Source organism: Oncorhynchus gorbuscha, linkage group LG19 (assembly GCF_021184085.1).
Source record: "Oncorhynchus gorbuscha isolate QuinsamMale2020 ecotype Even-year linkage group LG19, OgorEven_v1.0, whole genome shotgun sequence".
Lineage (NCBI taxonomy): Eukaryota > Metazoa > Chordata > Actinopteri > Salmoniformes > Salmonidae > Oncorhynchus > Oncorhynchus gorbuscha.
Genome location: NC_060191.1, coordinates 67,185,795 through 67,206,772, shown reverse-complemented (window position 1 = coordinate 67,206,772; position 20,978 = coordinate 67,185,795). Strand labels below are relative to the sequence as shown.

The 20,978-nt window shown below is 45.8% G+C and overlaps 2 protein-coding genes across 2 annotated transcripts in view; one reads left to right on the top strand and one right to left on the bottom strand.

Moving 5' to 3' along the window:
- Nucleotides 1-572: 572 nt before the first annotated feature.
- On the top strand, nt 573-4,895 carry phox2a (paired like homeobox 2A). Its single transcript, XM_046316186.1, has 3 exons — nt 573-1,159; nt 2,818-3,005; nt 3,279-4,895. Exons 1-3 carry the CDS (start codon nt 937-939, stop codon nt 3,759-3,761), a joined length of 894 nt encoding a protein of 297 aa, XP_046172142.1. The 5' UTR covers nt 573-936; the 3' UTR covers nt 3,762-4,895.
- Nucleotides 4,896-11,774: 6,879 nt separating this feature from the next.
- The window catches only part of LOC124005384 (phosphatidylinositol 3,4,5-trisphosphate 5-phosphatase 2A-like), a 71,691-nt gene continuing 62,487 nt past the window's right edge, over nt 11,775-20,978 (bottom strand). Inside the window, 6 exon segments of the mRNA XM_046314585.1 lie at nt 11,775-13,842; nt 16,623-16,756; nt 17,322-18,015; nt 18,294-18,386; nt 18,502-18,586; nt 19,288-19,443. Coding sequence (XP_046170541.1) covers nt 13,743-13,842; nt 16,623-16,756; nt 17,322-18,015; nt 18,294-18,386; nt 18,502-18,586; nt 19,288-19,443 — 1,262 coding nt within the window. The 3' untranslated portion in view covers nt 11,775-13,742.

The window sequence follows — 20,978 nt, the reverse complement described above, 5'->3', positions numbered from 1 at the left end:
CGTTACATCGATTTAGTGTCACTTCCATTCCAGCCCCGGAATAAGAGGAGACGCTGAGATTGTGCTCTAACCACCCTGGGCATTATAAGCTTATGGCCCATGAGGCGCGTGCCAGTGCGTTTCATATCACGTTGGATGCCACTGAACAATAACTTAAATCAATTTATGGGGAGTCAATGCGTTTATGAAAGCTTTCCATGGGATCCACTGATTGAAACGCGTTTAGTTTGGTTCAGCAGTCAGACACTCTTGAGGTGACGCATACACCCATACATAGGCTACCACTCTTACACGGAGAGAAAGGCTACATCTTGAACAACATCAAATAAAATATGTAATTCCAGAAATCAGAATCATATCAGGAGTTTATCTGGCATAAAGACGTCTGGCTTAGGGTTAACTTCGCGCGCATTAGTAATGCATGAGTAGTGGGAGGGGGCTGACCGTGCACGATGCCCCCCAATAGACTCTCGAGACATTGTCATGGAAAGAGACCACCGCCTCGTTATTGTCTCGCGGACTGCCAAGTTTATTATAAACACTGCGCGAGCTGGCCGGTGCGCTGTCATACTGAGCGCAAGGCGAGGTGGTCCGGAAGGGAGCGAGAGCGAAACTGACGTGGATGGAAGAGGAAGATACTGATACTGAGAGAGAAAAGAAAGAACGAGATTTCAGGAATATTACTTTCAAGGAAGAGAGAGCGACGTGAAGAAAGACATATATATGGTAAAATAACATCCTGCTTTGACTGAAAACAAGAAAACCTAATTGAGAGCGGGACTGAACTCGGGGACCTAAAGCTGGTCATTGGAGAAATTTGAAAAACGGAATTCATTCTGTGGTGTTTTTACAGCTTTAACCGTTTTAATTCCTCTCGAATCCGGAGAAGTACATTTCATCCAGCGCTCGCCCCAGAGTTGTTGTCCTCGCGCCTCCATGTATAAAATGGATTACTCCTACCTGAACTCATATGACTCGTGCATGGCGGCCATGGAGGCATCGGCCTACGCGGACTTCAGCTCGTGCAGTCAGGCCAGCTCGTTCCAGTACAACCCGATCCGGACCGGGTTCGGTGCCAACCCGGGATGCGCACCTCTGAGCACCGCTAGCTGCACACTGGGGTCCCTTCGGGAGCACCAGCCCACACCCTACTCCACAGGTAAGAGCGCGTAGAGAGCATGGGGAGAGGGTATAGTGGGGCATGAGTGGGAGATTTGTCTCGCAGGAGTTGCTCACAGCGGTGTTTTATTTCCAGCTGTTGGCTATAGTTAAAGCGTCTGGTCTTATTTGCGTAAAATGTCATTTTTGTTATTTGATTATACCAACTAGGCTAATCGAAGAAGGAAAGACATTTCATTTGATTAATCATAACTCAATTAATCGAAATTATAAATATTCTGTTTCATATTATCATACCTCTTAATTTGAGGGTCTAATCTTTCGTTTTATGTTCGTTGGCATGGGGATAAGTCAGTGTACAATTCGGTAGATGGCAAATATATCTGTATTATCAACTAATCAAATTTGTAATTTGTTTAGTCTATTTAATATAACTTAGCCTATCCTAAAATGTACCCTATCCATCATTTTCTATTTAATTCGTTATGTGGTCACGATTCGACTGCGCAATTCAAATGTTTATTTTTTGCTACCTTTCCATACATACATTTCTAATTTTATAATTCATGTCGATATGATGGAATAGGAAAACTAGATTTTTATTTATTTACAATTTTGCCGGATGAGAAAAAATAAGCTTTACGTATCGGTTTCTTATTTTTCTCATATTATTCAACTGTTACCATGTACCTGCAACAAAGGTAGCTCAGATGTGCGAGTGCCTTTTGAATGTACAATTTTGCAAGATGAAATCTCTTGAGATGCACAACCTCGTTTTCATGTGTCCAAATGAAAAAAAGAAACAAACAATATCTCACTTAGTAACAAAAATAATATGGTAACTACTGTCTTATATTAATAACAATTAAATAACAATGACGTTTTATAGTTACTAATAGGCCTACAACTAATAAAACGGAATTATCTTCAACAAATGGTTGAAGCCAGCTTGTTCGAAAAGCGCGTCCTGCTGCGCCTAAAACCTCATTATTGCACTGTTTATATTTATATGTGAATTCCCTCTAACTTTCTGGAAAAGCTAATGATTTTTTAAAAATATGATTTTATTGTAGTTCTAATGAAGGCGCACTGACGGACTGTGGCGTTCGTTATGCACGCGCTCTCTCTTTCTGGGGGGAAAAACACTTTATATAAAATATCTGTATCTAATGATCAGGCTGCATGACACTTTTCATTTTTTAAAATCAAATTGAATGAAATAATGAAACTGGAATGTGATTAGTGTATCACAACATTTTATTCGATGCCCTTGTTGATAGCCTATCAACTTCTGTTATTCCATGTTTAGTTTAGGCAAATTTGACCAAATCAAAATGATTTAATGTAGTTAATGGTATAATTACAACTAGCTAATTGTATAAATATAGACATATGTTTTTGTACGATTGTGGACTACCTCCCTATCATAGACTAAACCGAAAGAGAAACGTCTGAATAATAAATGATATAAATATGCGAACCACGATATTTCACCTAGGCCTACTGCTATATTCCGTTAGTTGAATTGATCAAGTCAATTAAAACGTGTATTGTACAGGGAAAACATCTTCAGCCTCAAGCTATAGCCTACGAGGTCAGACAAAGGCAAGTCCATGACATAGCCTATAGAAAAACGCCTAAAAAACAATAAAACAGAGCATCACTAATTGGTTTTATTGTGATTGGTTGGCTCCGCAGTTCCATATAAGTTCTTCTCCGACCCATCCGGTTTAAACGAGAAGCGGAAACAGCGGCGCATAAGGACCACCTTCACGAGCTCACAGCTGAAGGAGCTGGAGCGCGTGTTCGCGGAGACTCACTATCCCGACATCTACACGCGCGAGGAGCTTGCGCTCAAGATCGACCTTACTGAGGCGCGGGTGCAGGTGAGTCCAGGGTTCTGATGAAAAACACGAATTCACAATAGATAAAACATTTTCATCCATGTATGGGCTTACACCATCATGTTTATTTTGTTAATGCAGTCAGTTATTGTCGAAATGATTGTTATCTACCAAATTGTAATCTATACATCCTTCATGAGTATATTTTAGAGATAGTATGTATTTTGATGTGTATATTTATTTTGTTGGCTTTTTCTTTTGGTTGTATTTTTAGACGTTTGAATGAGACTAAACTTTATTGTCTGTCTGTGTCAGGTGTGGTTCCAGAACCGGAGGGCTAAGTTCCGTAAGGTGGAGCGTGCGGCCAACTCTAAATCCAATGGGACTGGGGGCCCAGGAGGGAACAATGGCAATGCTGGGGGGAAAAAGGGTGAGCCCAGATCTTCCTCAGATGATGACGAATCAAAAGAGTCCACCTGCAGTCCCACCCCTGACAGCACTGCCTCGCTGCCCGGCTCAGCCAATGGGAACATGGGTAGCCCTGCCAGCCTCAGCCCCAGCCCCGCCCCTGCTAATGGTGGCTACGCCAACACCTCCAGCTCCCCCGTTCTACAGGGGCTCAAATCCCCTGGCTGGCCCAGCCTAGGCCCCGCCCACCCAGGAATGGCCCAACCCGCAGCCCAAGCTCCAGAGCTGCTGAAGGCGTGGCAGCCTGCAGACAGTATGACAGGGCCTTTCGCTGGCGTGCTCTCCTCCTTCCACCGGAAACCCAATGCTCTCAAGACTAACCTGTACTAGAGACAAGGAGCAGAGATCTCTAGTATAATTACTGTATATCTATACAGACTAACCTGTACTAGAGACAAGGAGCAGAGATCTCTAGTATAATTACTGTATATCTATACAGACTAACCTGTACTAGAGACAAGGAGCAGAGATCTCTAGTATAATTACTGTATATCTATACAGACTAACCTGTACTAGAGACAAGGAGCAGAGATCTCTAGTATAACTACTGTATATCTATACTCTCCTTCCCCCTCTATCTACTGCCCCCCGGACTCTCTAAGTGACAGTTGTAGTTTGTGAATATGTGTTTGTGTTGAAGTGTGTGTAACATGCATCTCATACGGGGTGTGTGAGTGTCAGTTGTTCTGTATGTTCTCACTCCAACAAAGCCCCCCCCCCCAACACACACACACACACTATACACAGTCCAAAAGGCATTAGCAGACATTGTGCACTTAGTAACACTAGTTCCTAGTCCCTGTACCTCCTGATTAGTAACACTAGTTCCTAGCCCCTGTACCTCCTGATTAGTAACACTAGTTCCTAGCCCCTGTACCTCCTGATTAGTAACACTAGTTCCTAGCCCCTGTACCTCCTGATTAGTAACACTAGTTCCTAGTCCCTGTACCTCCTGATTAGTAACACTAGTTCCTAGCCCCTGTACCTCCTGATTAGTAACACTAGTTCCTAGCCCCTGTACCTCCTGATTAGTAACACTAGTTCCTAGCCCCTGTACCTCCTGATTAGTAACACTAGTTCCTAGCCCCTGTACCTCCTGATTAGTAACACTAGCTCCTAGCCCCTATACCTCCTGATTAGTAACACTAGTTCCTAGCCCCTATACCTCCTGATTAGTAACACTAGTTCCTAGCCCCTATACCTCCTGATTAGTAACACTAGTTCCTAGCCCCTGTACCTCCTGATTAGTAACACTAGTTCCTAGCCCCTGTACCTCCTGATTAGTAACACTAGTTCCTAGCCCCTGTACCTCCTGATTAGTAACACTAGTTCCTAGCCCCTGTACCTCCTGATTAGTAACACTAGTTCCTAGCCCCTGTACCTCCTGATTAGTAACACTAGTTCCTAGCCCCTGTACCTCCTGATTAGTAACACTAGTTCCTAGCCCCTGTACCTCCTGATTAGTAACACTGCCCCTGTATTGATTAGTAACACTAGTTCCTAGCCCCTGTACCTCCTGATTAGTAACACTAGTTCCTAGCCCCTGTACCTCCTGATTAGTAACACTAGTTCCTAGCCCCTGTACCTCCTGATGAGTAACACTCCTGAGTTCCTAGCCCCTGTACCTCCTGATTAGTAACACTAGTTCCTAGCCCCTGTACCTCCTGATTAGTAACACTAGTTCCTAGCCCCTGTACCTCCTGATTAGTAACACTAGCTCCTAGCCCCTGTACCTCCTGATTAGTAACACTAGTTCCTAGCCCCTGTACCTCCTGATTAGTAACACTAGTTCCTAGCCCCTGTACCTCCTGATTAGTAACACTAGTTCCTAGCCCCTGTACCTCCTGATTAGTAACACTAGTTCCTAGCCCCTGTACCTCCTGATTAGTAACACTAGTTCCTAGCCCCTATACCTCCTGATTAGTAACACTAGTTCCTAGTCCCTGTACCTCCTGATTAGTAACACTAGTTCCTAGTCCCTGTACCTCCTGATTAGTAACACTAGTTCCTAGCCCCTGTACCTCCTGATTAGTAACACTAGTTCCTAGCCCCTGTACCTCCTGATTAGTAACACTAGTTCCTAGCCCCTGTACCTCCTGATTAGTAACACTAGTTCCTAGCCCCTGTACCTCCTGATTAGTAACACTAGTTCCTAGTCCCTGTACCTCCTGATTAGTAACACTAGTTCCTAGTCCCTGTACCTCCTGATTAGTAACACTAGTTCCTAGCCCCCTCCTGCCTAGTTCCTAGCCCCTGTACCTCCTGATTAGTAACACTAGTTCCTAGCCCCTGTACCTCCTGATTAGTAACACTAGTTCCTAGCCCCTGTACCTCCTGATTAGTAACACTAGTTCCTAGCCCCTGTACCTCCTGATTAGTAACACTAGTTCCTAGCCCCTGTACCTCCTGATTAGTAACACTAGTTCCTAGCCCCTGTACCTCCTGATTAGTAACACTAGTTCCTAGCCCCTGTACCTCCTGATTAGTAACACTAGTTCCTAGCCCCTGTACCTCCTGATTAGTAACACTAGTTCCTAGCCCCTATACCTCCTGATTAGTAACACTAGTTCCTAGTCCCTGTACCTCCTGATTAGTAACACTAGTTCCTAGTCCCTGTACCTCCTGATTAGTAACACTAGTTCCTAGCCCCTGTACCTCCTGATTAGTAACACTAGTTCCTAGCCCCTGTACCTCCTGATTAGTAACACTAGTTCCTAGCCCCTGTACCTCCTGATTAGTAACACTAGTTCCTAGCCCCTGTACCTCCTGATTAGTAACACTAGTTCCTAGCCCCTGTACCTCCTGATTAGTAACACTAGTTCCTAGCCCCTATACCTCCTGATTAGTAACACTAGTTCCTAGCCCCTGTACCTCCTGATTAGTAACACTAGTTCCTAGCCCCTGTACCTCCTGATTAGTAACACTAGTTCCTAGCCCCTGTACCTCCTGATTAGTAACACTAGTTCCTAGCCCCTGTACCTCCTGATTAGTAACACTAGTTCCTAACAGTCAGTCTTCCTGGAGAGAATCGGTGGGACAAAGCCCAAACTCTTAACAGCAAGCACATCCCCTCTGGAGAGGGGACCCCCAAATCCCTCTGTCCTGGAGAGGGGACCCCCAAATCCCTCTGTACTGGAGAGGGGACCCCCAAATCCCTCTGTACTGGAGAGGGGACCCCCAAATCCCTCTGTACTGGAGAGGGGACCCCCAAATCCCTCTATACTGGAGAGGGGGACACCCAAATCCCTCTGTACTGGAGAGGGGACCCCCAAATCCCTCTGTACTGGAGAGGGGACCCGCAACTCCCTCTGTACTGGAGAGGGGACACCCAAATCCCTCTGTCCTGGAGAGGGGACCCCCAACTCCCTCTGTACTGGAGAGGGGACCCCCAAATCCCTTTGTACTGGAGAGGGGACACCCAAATACAACTATCCCCCTGAAGGCCAGACCAGAATCCCTCTCACATCCTCACTACACCCGTGCCAGTGAACCCCAAACTCCTACTGTCAGACAACCCCCACCCCTCCCCTCTGATCCCCATTTCCACCAGACTACCAGCTCAAACATCTCATAGCAATGTTCCCTCCCTGACTGACTGGCTGGTTGTCTGGGGGAAGGGAGGTAGAGGTTTAAGAGTTGTGTTTTGGGATTCAGGTCAGCATTGTTGGGCATTCTCTGACTGCAGCTTGAACACTAGTAGACCAGTGGTCGACCGTACTTACTGCATAAAACACACGTCACTCTAATGGTCTGTGACACGACTCCTCCTGTCTCCCTCTCCCCGTCTCCCTCTCCCCCTTACTGTCTCCCTCTCCCCCTCCCTGTCTCCCTCTCCCCCTCCCTGTCTCCCTCTCCCCATCTTCCTCTCCCCCCCCTGTCTCCCTCTCCCCATCTTCCTCTCCCCCTCCCTGTCTCCCTCTCCCCATCTCCCTCTCCCCCTTCCTGTCTCCCTCTCCCCGTCTCCCTCTCCCCCTCCCTGTCTCCCTCTCCCCCGTCTCCCTCTCCCCCATCTCCCCGTCTCCCTCTCCCCCTCCCTGTCTCCCTCTCCCCCGTCTCCTTGTCTCCCTCTCCCCCGTCTCCCTCTCCCCCGTCTCCCTGTCTCCCTCTCCCTGTCTCCCTCTCCCTCTCTGGTACTATAGAGACGGTACTCAAGACAACTTTACTGGAAAGCAGTTATTTATGGATGAGAAAATAATGGAATAACAATGTTTTTTTGTGACCAAAACCAGTATGTCTTTTTTAAATGGACAGATATCGAAATGTTGTAATTGAAAATTATTTGTAAATAGTAATATATTAGTTATAGTCTAGTGTTTTTTTCCCACATTACTCTGAGGAGTTGTTCATTACAGAGCATGTCACAGCTCACTGCCCATCCTGTCTACATAAGGGCAAAGGGAAGGCTTATAGCAACTGTATGAAGGGTTATAGAGGTTGTGTGAAGGGTTATAGCACTACTGTAATATTCTGTTAAATAAATCTACCCTATAAAAACATTGAACAAGATGTGGTGTTGTGTTTGACTGTCTGTGAGCATTGGTAGGAGGGGCTAAAGGGTCATATCACTCTTCGCTGCACTCACAGTTTCTTCTCCTCCTCAAATAACCTCCGTCTTGGTCTCACTCACATAGCTTCTTCTCCTCCTCAAATAACCTCTGTCAAGGTCTCACTCACAGTTTTTTCTCCTCAAATAACCTCCGTCTTGGTCTCACTCACATAGCTTCTTCTCCTCCTCAAATAACCTCTGTCAAGGTCTCACTCACATAGCTTCTCCTCCTCAAATAACCTCTGTCAAGGTCTCACTCACATAGTTTCTTCTCCTCCTCAAATAACCTCTGTCAAGGTCTCAGTCACAGTTTCTTCTCCTCCTCAAATAACCTCTGTCAAGGTCTCACTCACCGTTTCTTCTCCTCCTCAAATAACCTCTGTCAAGGTCTCACTCACAGTTTCTTCTCCTCCTCAAATAACCTCTGTCAAGGTCTCACTCACAGTTTCTTCTCCTCCTCAAATAACCTCTGTCAAGGTCTCACTCACCGTTTTTTCTCCTCCTCAAATAACCTCTGTCAAGGTCTCACACAGTTTCTTCTCCTCCTCAAATAACCTCTGTCAAGGTCTCAAATAACCTCTGTCAAGGTCTCACAGTTTCTTCTCCTCCTCAAATAACCTCTGTCAAGGTCTCACTCACAGTTTCTTCTCCTCCTCAAATAACCTCTGTCAAGGTCTCTCCTCCTCAAATAACCACTCACTCACCGTTTCTTCTCCTCCTCAAATAACCTCTGTCAAGGTCTCACTCACAGTTTCTTCTCTTCCTCAAATAACCTCTGTCAAGGTCTCACACACAGTTTCTTCTCCTCCTCAAATAACCTCTGTCAAGGTCTCACACACAGTTTCTTCTCCTCCTCAAATAACCTCTGTCAAGGTCTCTCTCACACACACAGAAAAGGGAGTCACAGTAGCCAGTCTTCTAGTCTCAGCACCAATAACAGAAAGAAAGTGTACAACTACACTGATCCCCTGTGTCAAAACTGAAGCTCCTGAAGCCAGGGATGGTGAAATCAGCCTTCATTGAGCCCTCATAGTAAACTGGAGGAGACAACAGAATAAGATGTGAACACCATTTACAAGTCAGTATTAATTCACCACAGAGGACTACAGTCAGTTATTTTTAATAGCATGCTGTATGTTGTATTAAACAATACAAGGCATTTTCTATTTTACTCATAGTTCTTCCTCGTCCCCTTGTAGGTATTTCAATTTAACACATAGTGGGGCAAAAAAGTATTTAGTCAGCCACCAATTGTGCAAGTTCTCCCACTTAAAAAGATGAGAGGCCTGTAATCTTCATCAAAGGTCCACTTCAACTATGACAGACAAAATGAGGAGAAAAATCCAGAAAATCACATTGTAGGATTTTTAATGAATTGATTTGCAAATTATGGTGGAAAATAAGTATTTGGTCACCTACAAACAAGCAAGATTTCTGGCTCTCACAGACCTGTAACTTCTTCTTTAAGAGGCTCCTCTGTCCTCCACTCATTACCTGTATTAATGGCACCTGTTTTAACTTGTTATCAGTATAAAAGACACCTGTCCACAACCTCAAACAGTCACACTCCAAACTCCACTATGGCCAAGACCAAAGAGCTGTCAAAGGACACCAGAAACAAAATTGTAGACCTGCACCAGACTGAGAAGACTGAATCTGCAATAGGTAAGCAGCTTGGTTTGAAGAAATCAACTGTGGGAGCAATTTTTAGGAAATTGAAGACATGCAAGACCACTGATAATCTCCCTCGATCTGGGGCTCCACGCAAGATCTCACCCCGTGGGGTCAAAATGATCACAAGAACGGTGAGCAAAAATCCCAGAACCACACAGGGGGACCTAGTGAATGACCTGCAGAGAGCTGGGACCAAAGTAACAAAGCCTACCATCAGTAACACACTACGCCGCCAGGGACTCAAATCCTGCAGTGCCAGACGTGTCCCCCTGCTTAAGACAGTAGATGTCCAGGCCCGTCTGAAGTTTGCTAGGGAGCATTTGGATGATCCAGAAGAAGATTGGGAGAATGTCATATGGTCAGATGAAACCAAAATATAACTTTTTGGTAAAAACTCAACTCGTCGTGTTTGGAGGACAAAGAATGCTGAGTTGCATCCAAAGAACACCATACCTACTGTGAAGCATGGGGTTGGAAACATCATGCTTTGGTGCTGTTTTTCTGCAAAGGGACCAGGACGACTGATCTGTGTAAAGGAGTGAAAACCTCCTTCCATCAGCAAGGGCATTGAAGATGAAATGTGGCTGGGTCTTTCAGCATGACAATGATTCCAAACACACTACCCGGGCAACGAAGGAGTGGCTTCGTAAGAAGCATTTCAAGGTCCTGGAGTGGCCTAGCCAGTCTCCAGATCACAACCCCATAGAAAATCTTTGGAGGGAGTTGAAAGTCCGTGTTGCCCAGCAACAGCCCCAAAACATCACTGCTCTAGAGGAGATCTGCATGGAGGAATGGGCCAAAATACCAGCAACAGTGTGTGAAAACCTTGTGAAGACTTACAGAAAACATTTGACCTCGTGTCATTGCCAACAAAGGGTATATAACAAAGTATTGAGAAACTTTTGTTGTTGACCAAATACTTATTTTCCACCATAATTTTCAAATGAATTCATAAATAATCCTACAATGTGATTTTCTGGATTTTTCTCTCCTCATTTTGTCTGTTTTAGTTGAAGTGTAACTATGATGAAAATTACAGGCCTCACTCATCTTTTTAAGTGGGAGAACTTGCACAAATGGTGTCTGACTCAATACTTTTTTTGTCCCACTGTAAATGCAGTCAGTTACAGTGCCAAGAGAATCAAACAGTGTTGATGGATTAAATATTAGCTTTTTATTTGCTGAAAAAACAACGATAACAAGAGATCAATGGTTACATTGTTACAACCAGAGAAAGACCAGACTGGAGCTCGAAACAGACAATCTTTACAGGAAATAACCTACAGAGAATAACAGGAGAACAGTGTTATGGCAAATGGCAAGGTGGAGTTGGCAGGGCTGTGTAGAGCTTGACTAGGGAGGAGTGGACGAATCAACACTCTCATAAGGAAAGAATCGAACTTGGCATCAAAGTCACTGGGGGTCATTGGAGAAGAGAAAGGGAGAAGGCACTGGGGGTCATTGGAGAAGAGAAAAGGAGAAGGCACTGGGGGTCATTGGAGAAGAGAAAAGGAGAAGGCACTGGGGGTCATTGGAGAAGAGAAAGGGAGAAGTCACTGGGGGTCATTGGAGAAGAGAAAGGGAGAAGTCACTGGGGGTCATTGGAGAAGAGAAAGGGAGAAGGCACTGGGGGTCATTGGAGAAGAGAAAGGAGAAGGCACTGGGGGTCATTGGAGAAGAGAAAGGGAGAAGGCACTGGGGGTCATTGGAGAAGAGAAAGGGAGAAGGCACTGGGGGTCATTGGATTAGAGAAAGGGAGAAGGCACTGGGGGTCATTGGATTAGAGAAAGGGAGAAGGCACTGGGGGTCATTGGATTAGAGAAAGGGAGAAGGCACTGGTGGTCATTGGATTAGAGAAAGGGAGAAGGCACTGGGGGTCATTGGAGAAGAGAAAGGGAGAAGGCACTGGGGGTCATTGGAGAAGAGAAACGGAGAAGGCACTGGGGGTCATTGGATTAGAGAAAGGGAGAAGGCACTGGGGGTCATTGGATTAGAGAAAGGGAGAAGGCACTGGGGGTCATTGGATTAGAGAAAGGGAGAAGGCACTGGGGGTCATTGGAGAAGAGAAAGGGAGAAGGCACTGGGGGTCATTGGAGAAGAGAAAGGGAGAAGGCACTGGGGGTCATTGGAGAAGAGAAAGGGAGAAGGCACTGGGGGTCATTGGAGAAGAGAAAGGGAGAAGGGATGGGAGTCAGGGGGTATAGGAGAAGGGATGGGAGAGGGGGTATAGGAGAAGGGATGGGAGAGTTGGGCTATAGGAGAAGGGATGGGAGAGTTGGGGTTTAGGAGAAGGGATGGGTGAGTTGGGCTATAGGAGAAGGGATGGGTGAGTTGGGCTATAGGAGAAGGGATGGGTGAGTTGGGGTTTAGGAGAAGGGATGGGAGAGTTGGGGTTTAGGAGAAGGGATGGGAGAGTTGGGGTTTAGGAGAAGGGATGGGAGAGTTGGGGTTTAGGAGAAGGGATGGGAGAGGGGGGTATAGGAGAAGGGATATGGGAGAGTTGGGGCTATAGGAGAAGGGATGGGAGAGTTGGGGTTTAGGAGAAGGGATGGGAGAGGGGGGTATAGGAGAAGGGATATGGGAGAGTTGGGGTATAGGAGAAGGGATGGGAGAGTTGGGGTTTAGGAGAAGGGATGGGAGAGTTGGGGTTTAGGAGAAGGGATGGGAGAGGGGGTATAGGAGAAGGGATATGGGAGAGGGGGTATAGGAGAAGGGATGGGAGAGTTGGGGTTTAGGAGAAGGGATGGGAGAGGGGGTATAGGAGAAGGGATATGGGAGAGTTGGGGTATAGGAGAATTGATATGGGAGAGGGGCTACAGGAGAAGGGATGGGAGAGTTGGGGTATAGGAGAATTGATGGGAGAGGGGGTATAGGAGAAGGGATGGGAGAGGGGGGTATAGGAGAAGGGATGGGAGAGATAGGAGAAGGGATGGGAGAGATAGGAGAAGGGATGGGAGAGGGGGTATAGGAGACGGGATGGGAGAGGGGGGTATAGGAGACGGGATGGGAGAGGGGGGGTATAGGAGACGGGATGGGAGAGGGGGGGTATAGGAGACGGAATGGGAGGGGCCACTATGCTATCGGGCTAAAGGTGATAACAGATTAACAAGACATTCACTCACATTTCTCCTGTTTCCTCTCATTGTGCAACACAAGTCATTTCTTTTTTTTACAACAGTCAAATAACATCAACATGTACATTTATATAAAAAAATTCATCAATGTTAATGTATAATGTTAAAAACAGTCCTTTATATCACTTGGTGTCTCTTCAGTTCCTTACCTGTGGTCCTACTGAGGTTGCCAGGACAACAGCACCACCATGTGGTGAAAAGAACAACCAGCAGCGTGTGATGTGTGGCAGTGTTTCTCAGTAAGGATCCTGGGGACCCACTGTGTTTAGGCTGGCTCAGCATCAATTAAACACTAATTAGTACATGGACAACTGCATGACGGGTCTGCAGTTTGTGCTACTGAAAGGGGCCTTGGAACCCAGCACGGCTCAACAAAAGATTCAGTCAAACAGTGCTGGTGTGGTTCGCTACATTCCCTTTATCTCAAAAACATAAAACACAAAAAAACACTGAACCAATGAACAAATAGTCATTAATAATCATATTCATGAGCGGAATAAAAACAATAACAAACTCAGTTCTACCAAGCTGTTTTTCTAGCTGAGGCAAGCCCGAAGAAGTCGCAGCCTGATGATGTCACTGAATGTCTACTACATCCCAGGAGCAGAATGGTTTCTCAGGACTAGGGGAGGGGGCGGGGTGAGAGGAAAGGGGGCGGGGTGAGAGGAAAGGGGGCGGGGTGAGAGGAAAGGGGTCTGTTATGCAGGTGGCAGGGTAGAGGTCCATGTTTTGATCTCTTAACAAAGGACTGAAATGTTTCTACTGTTTAAATAAGGCTGGCTAACACAACAGCCACAGTTACATTAACATAAAGACACTTACACAGTACAATACATCTAAAAAAGGACGTTCAAAAAATCTGTTGGTCAACAGAAAGTATAATGGAGTGCAATTTCTCTCAGAAGGCACAGTCTGGCATGGATTAGCACGTCTCAGCTCAGCACGGACCGGTTCAGCTCACTTCTGCTGCTTCTGCTGTCTCAGGCTCTCCAGCAGAATCCTCTTGTGGGCGGGGTCTAGAATGCCTGCCTCCTCTAGGTCCTCCTCTGTGATGTCACTGAGGAGGAACATGATTGGATGAGATTCATGAAGTGACATGTTTCATGATTGTGTGTGTTTCTCAAAAAAGCATACTAGCGTACTCCGAGCATGCAAATTGAAGCACGGGAGGGTCGGAGTATGAGTCCAAATCAAAGTATCTGAAACGGAGCACGGAGGACACTTCTCAAATGCGATCTCTGTTTGTAAATATTTTGATGCAGAGGCTTCAACGGAAAGTATTCAAAGAAACCTGGAGCAAAACCACGTAATACATTATGCTAATTTTCGTGAAATCAATGGCGTCCATTATTTGAGCTGAAGCGAGAGAAAATACACTCCGACTTCGGAATCAAATGTTGCCTATTCACATCTCATAAGCTTGACTACAATATTTTATCTTGATACCTTAATAAATACATGCTGTGTTAATTTTGGTATGGTTACCTGCTTACAATGCCCACTGTAGTGTGCGTAGGTTGTAAGCCCATAGTAAGTCAATAGAGTTAACGGGCTAGCTACTACTGTTAGTTAGCCAGATAGTCACAAATAATTGTTAGCTTGCGACCCATAAAGAACTGACATCTACCTTGGATAATGTTCGTGTTAGGTCATTTTTGCCTGTTATACTATCTGGTTAGCAATATTAATACGATTCACATATAGCTAGCTGATAGTTATGATGTAAAACGGTTGCTTTGTGTATATATTGTTTCATCTCTATTGCCTCTGTCCTGCAGGGAGGTTCAGTGAATGGGTAAGTCCATAGTAAGTCAATAGGGCTGACTGGCTAGCTAGCTAGCTGGCCATGAAGACTTGCTAAGTAGCTACCAATAAAGAATTGACATCTACTGTACCTTGCATTTATGCCTGTTTAACTAGCTAGCTGGCTATCTAGATTACAACGATTCACATACAGTGGCCTGTAATTCATCCCCCTTGGCGTTTTCTCTATTTAGTTGCATTACAACCTGTAATTTGAATGGATTTTTATTTCCATTTCATGTCATGGACATACACAAAATAGTCCAAATTGGTGAAGTGATAAAAATAAAAATAACCCCGACCCCCCCATAAAATGGATAAGTGGTGCAGGTATATGTATTCACCCCCTTTGCTATGAAGCTCCTAAATAATATCCAAATTACCTTCAGAAGTCACATAATTAGTTAAATAAAGTCCACCTGTGTGCAATCTAAGTGTCACATGGTCTCAGTATATATATACATCTGTTCTGAAAGGTCCCAGAGTCTGCAACACCACTAATCAAGTGGCACCATGAAGACCAAGGAGCTCTCCAAACAGGTCAGGGACAAAGTTGTGGAGAAGTACAGATCAGGGTTGGGTTATAAAAAAAATATCAGAAACTTTGAACATCCCACGGAGAACCATTAAATCCATTATTAATAAATGGAAGGAATATAGCACCACAAGAAACCTGCCAAGAGAGGTCCGCCCACCAAATCTCACAGACCAGGCAAGGAGGTCATTAATCAGAGAGGCAACAAAGACAACCCTGAAGGAGCTGCAAAGATTGGAGTATCTGTCCATAGGATCACGTTAAGCCGTACACGCCATAGAACGGAGCTTTACAGAAGAGTGACCAGAAGAAAGCCATTGCTTAAAGAAAAAAAATAAGAAAACACGTTTGGTGTTCGCCAAAAGGCTTGTGGGAAACTCCCCAATCATATGGAAGAAGGTACTCTGGTCAGATGAGACTAAAATGGACCTTTTTGGCCATCAAGGAAAACACTACGTCTGGCACAATCCCAACACCACATCACCCCGAGAACACCAACTCCACAGTGAAGCATGGTGGTGGCAGCATCATGCTGTGGTGGTGGCAGCATCATGCTGTGGGGATGTTTTTCCATCGGCAGGGACTGGGAAACTGGACAGAATTTAAGGAATGATGGATGGCGCTAAATACAGGGAAATTCTTGAGGGAAACCAGTTTCAGTCTTCCAGAGATTTGCGACTGGGACGGAGGTTCACCTTCCAGCAGGACAATGCCCCTAAGCATACTGCTAAAGCAACACACGAGTGGTTGGAATGGCCTAGTCCATGCACGCTCAAATTCTGTTTTTTTTTGTGTCTTATTATTTCTTGCTTGTTTCACAATTAAAAAATATTTTGCATCTTCAAAGTGTTAGGCATGTTGTGTAAATCAAATGATACAAACATCTATTTTAATTCCAGGTTGTAAGGCAACAAAATAGGAAAAATGCCAAGGGGGGGGTGAATACTTTCCCAAGCCACTGTATATCTAGCTGATAATTAGGAAGTGAAACGTTTGCTTTGTGTATATCTTGTTTGGCCCATTGTCGTCATTGTCCTGGCTGGAAGAAGGTTCAGTGAATGGGGAGGTGCCGTGTGAGGAAACACAGTAGATTGTCCTGGCTGGAAGAAGGTTCAGTGAATGGGGAGGTGCCGTGTGAGGAAACACAGTAGATTGTCCTGGCTGGAAGAAGGTTCAGTGAATGGGGAGGTGCCGTGTGAGGAAACACAGTAGATTGTCCTGGCTGGAAGAAGGTTCAGTGAATGGGGAGGTGCCGTGTGAGGAAACACAGTAGATTGTCCTGGCTGGAAGAAGGTTCAGTGAATGGGGAGGTGCCGTGTGAGGTAACACAGTAAGGGTGGTGTGAGTGCTTTTCAAATGTAACGTTTAATGTGTTCTCCACACTCTTGTCCTCACAAGAATGGACTCAAGAGAACCTCCTCGGAGAATGCACTTGGAGCATGAGAGTGTGGGGAGCACGGTAGTATGCATATCGAGAAACACCCTGTGTGTTTGTGTACCTGAGGAACTCCAGGTCGTCCCAGCCGTTGTGTAGCAGACCTTCCTCATAGCGGTCCAGCCCTAATCTCTGTAGCCACTCTCCCACAGACGACTCCCCCACGGAGAGAGACGAGCTGCTGCTTCCCCACAGTGCCTACACACAGACACACACACACACACAGACAGACAGAGACACACAGACAGACACACAGACAGACACACAGACAGACAGACACACAGACAGAGACACACAGACAGACACACAGACAGACAGACACACAGACAGAGACACACAGACAGAGACAGACAGACACACAGACAGAGAGACAGACAGACACACAGACAGACACACAGACAGAGACACAGACAGATAGACAGACAGAGACACACAGACAGACACACAGACATAGACACACAGACAGACAGACAGACAGAGACACACAGACAGAGACACAGACACAGACAGACACACACACAGACAGACACACAGAGACACACAGACAGACAGACAGATAGACAGACACACAGACATAGACACACAGACAGAGACACACAGACAGATAGACAGACAGAGACACTTTAACACTGGAGAAGCTTTTCATTAACACATCATAATAACCTAACAACAACATGAGCACTTCTGCTTGCCTTTAAGTCATAGTACTCTCTCCCTCCCTCCCTCCCTCCCTCCCACACACACACACACACACACATCTCACTTCCTCTGGTAGGTCTTCAGCGATGCTCTCTGTGATGGGGGCTCGGGGAGGGAAGGTGCGACAGGCGTCCCCCAACCCCTGGCCTCTGAGGTGGGGGGGTGCAGAGGGGGCACGGGGAGGAGGGGGGTACTCGCTCTCACTCAGTGTCTTCGCCATCTGCAGCACCGAACATGATTGGTCGTCCAGCCCCCCGGGCCCTCCCCTCCTAAAGTCCTCCCCCAGGACGAAGGCAGGACTGGAATTGGCTGCCGGAATCTTCACCTCGGCCAGGTCGGGGTACAGGGGGCGTGGTTTAGAGAAGGGGGTGTCGGCCATCTCCAGTGCTCCTTTAGGGAGGGGGGGAGGGGGGAAGTCAGGAGGAGGACGGTTCAGTGTGCCTCCCGCTCCTCCACCTGACACCACCCCCACCACTGCAATCCCATCATCCTCCGAGGACCCCTCCTCACTGATGGGCCGGACAGGGTGTCCAGCCGTGTGCCTGCGGGGGTGGGAGGACCCTGAGGAGGGCCTCCCCTTGGCCCCTCCAGACAGGAGTGCCTTACCGGCTGGGGGGGAGCAGGGGGAGGGGAGGAGCTCCGAGGACAGGGTGGCAGCTGATTGGTTAGGAACGCCTTCCAGGATGTAGTAGGCGGGGTTATTGTAGCTGTTGTTTTTACAGGTGGAGGGGTCTCCCTCTGCAGAGTCCTGCTTAGCCCTGGAACACACACAGCAGGAGCCTTAGGTAGGTAGGTGTCTGTCTGTCTGTCTGTCTGTCTGTCTGTCTGTCTGTCTGTCTGTCTGTCTGTCTGTCTGTCTGTCTGTCTGTCTGTCTGTCTGTCTGTCTGTCTGTCTGTCTGTCTGTCTGTCTGTCTGTCTGTCTGTCTGTGTGTGAGAAGAGTGTGGGTGTGTGAGAAGAGTGTGGGTGAGAAGAGTGTGTGTGAGAAGAGTGTGTGTGAGAAGAGTGTGTGTGTGTGTGAGAAGAGTGTGTGTTACCTTGCTGCAGTCATCTCCTCTTTGGTACTCCTCTCTCCCTCCTCGCTCACCTTCCCAAGCACCGCCCCCACGTGTTTCTGTGTCAAAGACGGCCTGCGAGACACGGAGGAACACGCTAAGAACACGCTATAGAACATACTACAGCAGTTTATGGTTTAACTCCATGGCGTGGTTAGGACGGGGGGGGGGGTCAGGGTGGATTACTCACTTGACGTAGTCGTGTCCTGATCGGGGGGACAGGGTGGATCTGCCTTTGTGTCCTCCCGTCTCATCTTTATCCACACTGATCCACTCTACAGGACACACACATCAATCAACCAATCAAAAACCTTTTTGTTCTTGCACCATAATGTTTTGGTCCTCCAAAAATGTAATTAGCCTATTGTTAAGGATGGATGAATATAGTTTATAAACCCATACTTCCAGTCGACCAATGTCCTTTACCAGACAGACAGACAGACAGACAGACAGACAGACAGACAGACAGACAGACAGACAGACAGACAGACAGACAGACAGACAGACAGACAGACAGACAGACAGACAGACAGACAGACAGACAGACAGACAGACAGACAGACAGACAGACAGACAGACAGACAGACAGACAGACAGACAGACAGACAGACAGACAGACAGACAGACAGACAGACAGACAGACAGACAGACAGACAGACAGACAGACAGACAGACAGACAGACAGACAGACAGACAGACAGACAGACAGACAGACAGACAGACAGACAGACAGACAGACAGACAGACAGACAGACAGACAGACAGACAGACAGACAGACAGACAGACAGAGACAGACAGACAGACAGACAGACAGACAGAGAGACAGAGACAGAGACAGACGACAGAGACAGACGACAGAGACAGACAGACAGACAGACAGACAGACGAGACAGACAGACAGACAACAGAGACAGACCGACACAGACACAGAGACAGAGACAGAGACAGACGACAGAGACAGACAGACAGTGTTACCATAGAGCCTCTCCCTGGTACCCATCCTCTCTGCTGGCACGCGGACCCTCATAGAACCTCTGATGTTGCCCGTCTCCTCCCCTCTGTGGGACAGGTAGGTATGGAACTGCTGTGCCGTGCTGCCTATCATGGACTTCAGAGCCACCACACACTCTCCTGAGGGGAAGACACACACCATCAGTATAACACACCAGAGTTTCATTAGCTGGCTTTTGGCTGATATTTATTTTATTTTATTTAAAGCTGATAAATAAAGTCGCATCAGCCAATTGTCAGGCAGAAGAAAAAAAAATCCCAATTCAAAATATTTTTTTTTTTGCCTTTTCATTGATGGAAATAAATCTGACAGATGCTCATTGGTCTAATAGGTTAATTTGCATAATTTTGTGAAATTAAATTGTGCATGTGTATTTTCATTAGTTGTTATCATTGCACAGCTCCTGTTGCTGCTGGAGTGAAACATGCTTTCAGGAGCCCAATCATTTCACAACACAAACACTTCCATTCCGTGTTTAAAAAAAACAGCTTCGATGGTCACGACGATAAAAAACTACAAATTAAATGTAACTAGTAATTCCAAGCGCGCTTCTTATTTGCCCTGAAAGTGCTTTTAGGCAACGGTAGGAGGGCTTCAGCACGACATACACCACCTTTCAACATCAAGCTGGAGGCAGTATATGCATTTTGAAAACGTTTACTTAAATTGTGTGAAACCTTAACGTTTTACTTCATATTGTGAAGCAGGTCTTACCTCGCCTCAAAGTAGCTGAGACAAAAAATAATAAATGCTTCTATAAACGTGGAGGTAATTGTTTTAAAGACTTCCACATGTCATTGAAACCAGTAGACTGTTGTTTTAAAGACTTCCACATGTCATTGAAACCAGTAGACTATTGTTTTAAAGACTTCCACATGTCATTGAAACCAGTAGACTGTTGTTTTAAAGACTTCCACATGTCATTGAAACCAGTAGACTGTTGTTTTAAAGACTTCCACATGTCATTGAAACCAGTAGACTATTGTTTTAAAGACTTCCACATGTCATTGAAACCAGTAGACTATTGTTTTAAAGACTTCCACATGTCATTGAAACCAGTAGACTATTGTTTTAAAGACTTCCATATGCCATTGAAACCAGTAGACTATTGTTTTAAAGACTTCCATATGCCATTGAAACCAGTAGACTATTGTTTTAAAGACTTCCATATGCCATTGAAACCAGTAGACTATTGTTTTAAAGACTTCCACATGTCATTGAAACCAGTAGACTGTTGTTTTAAAGACTTCCACATGTCATTGAAACCAGTAGACTATTGTTTTAAAGACTTCCATATGCCATTGAAACCAGTAGACTATTGTTTTAAAGACTTCCACATGTCATTGAAACCAGTAGACTATTGTTTTAAAGACTTCCATATGCCATTGAAACCAGTAGACTAGTTCTCTTATGTTCTATTAGTTTTCATAATCAACTTTCATTGTCCAGTAGCCAAAGGCACAAGCCTAGTAATATTCACAACCCATGTTAGTTGTTGCCTCTTCAGATCTCCCCTCTCTATACATTTCATCTCCGTCACCTGTGTTTTCCACTAATCGCATTATGGAACGAACATTTACATTACACATGTCGAATCTTAATGACCCGTTTCATCACAGGATGAAAATAACCAGGGTAGTTATTTTATGGCTGG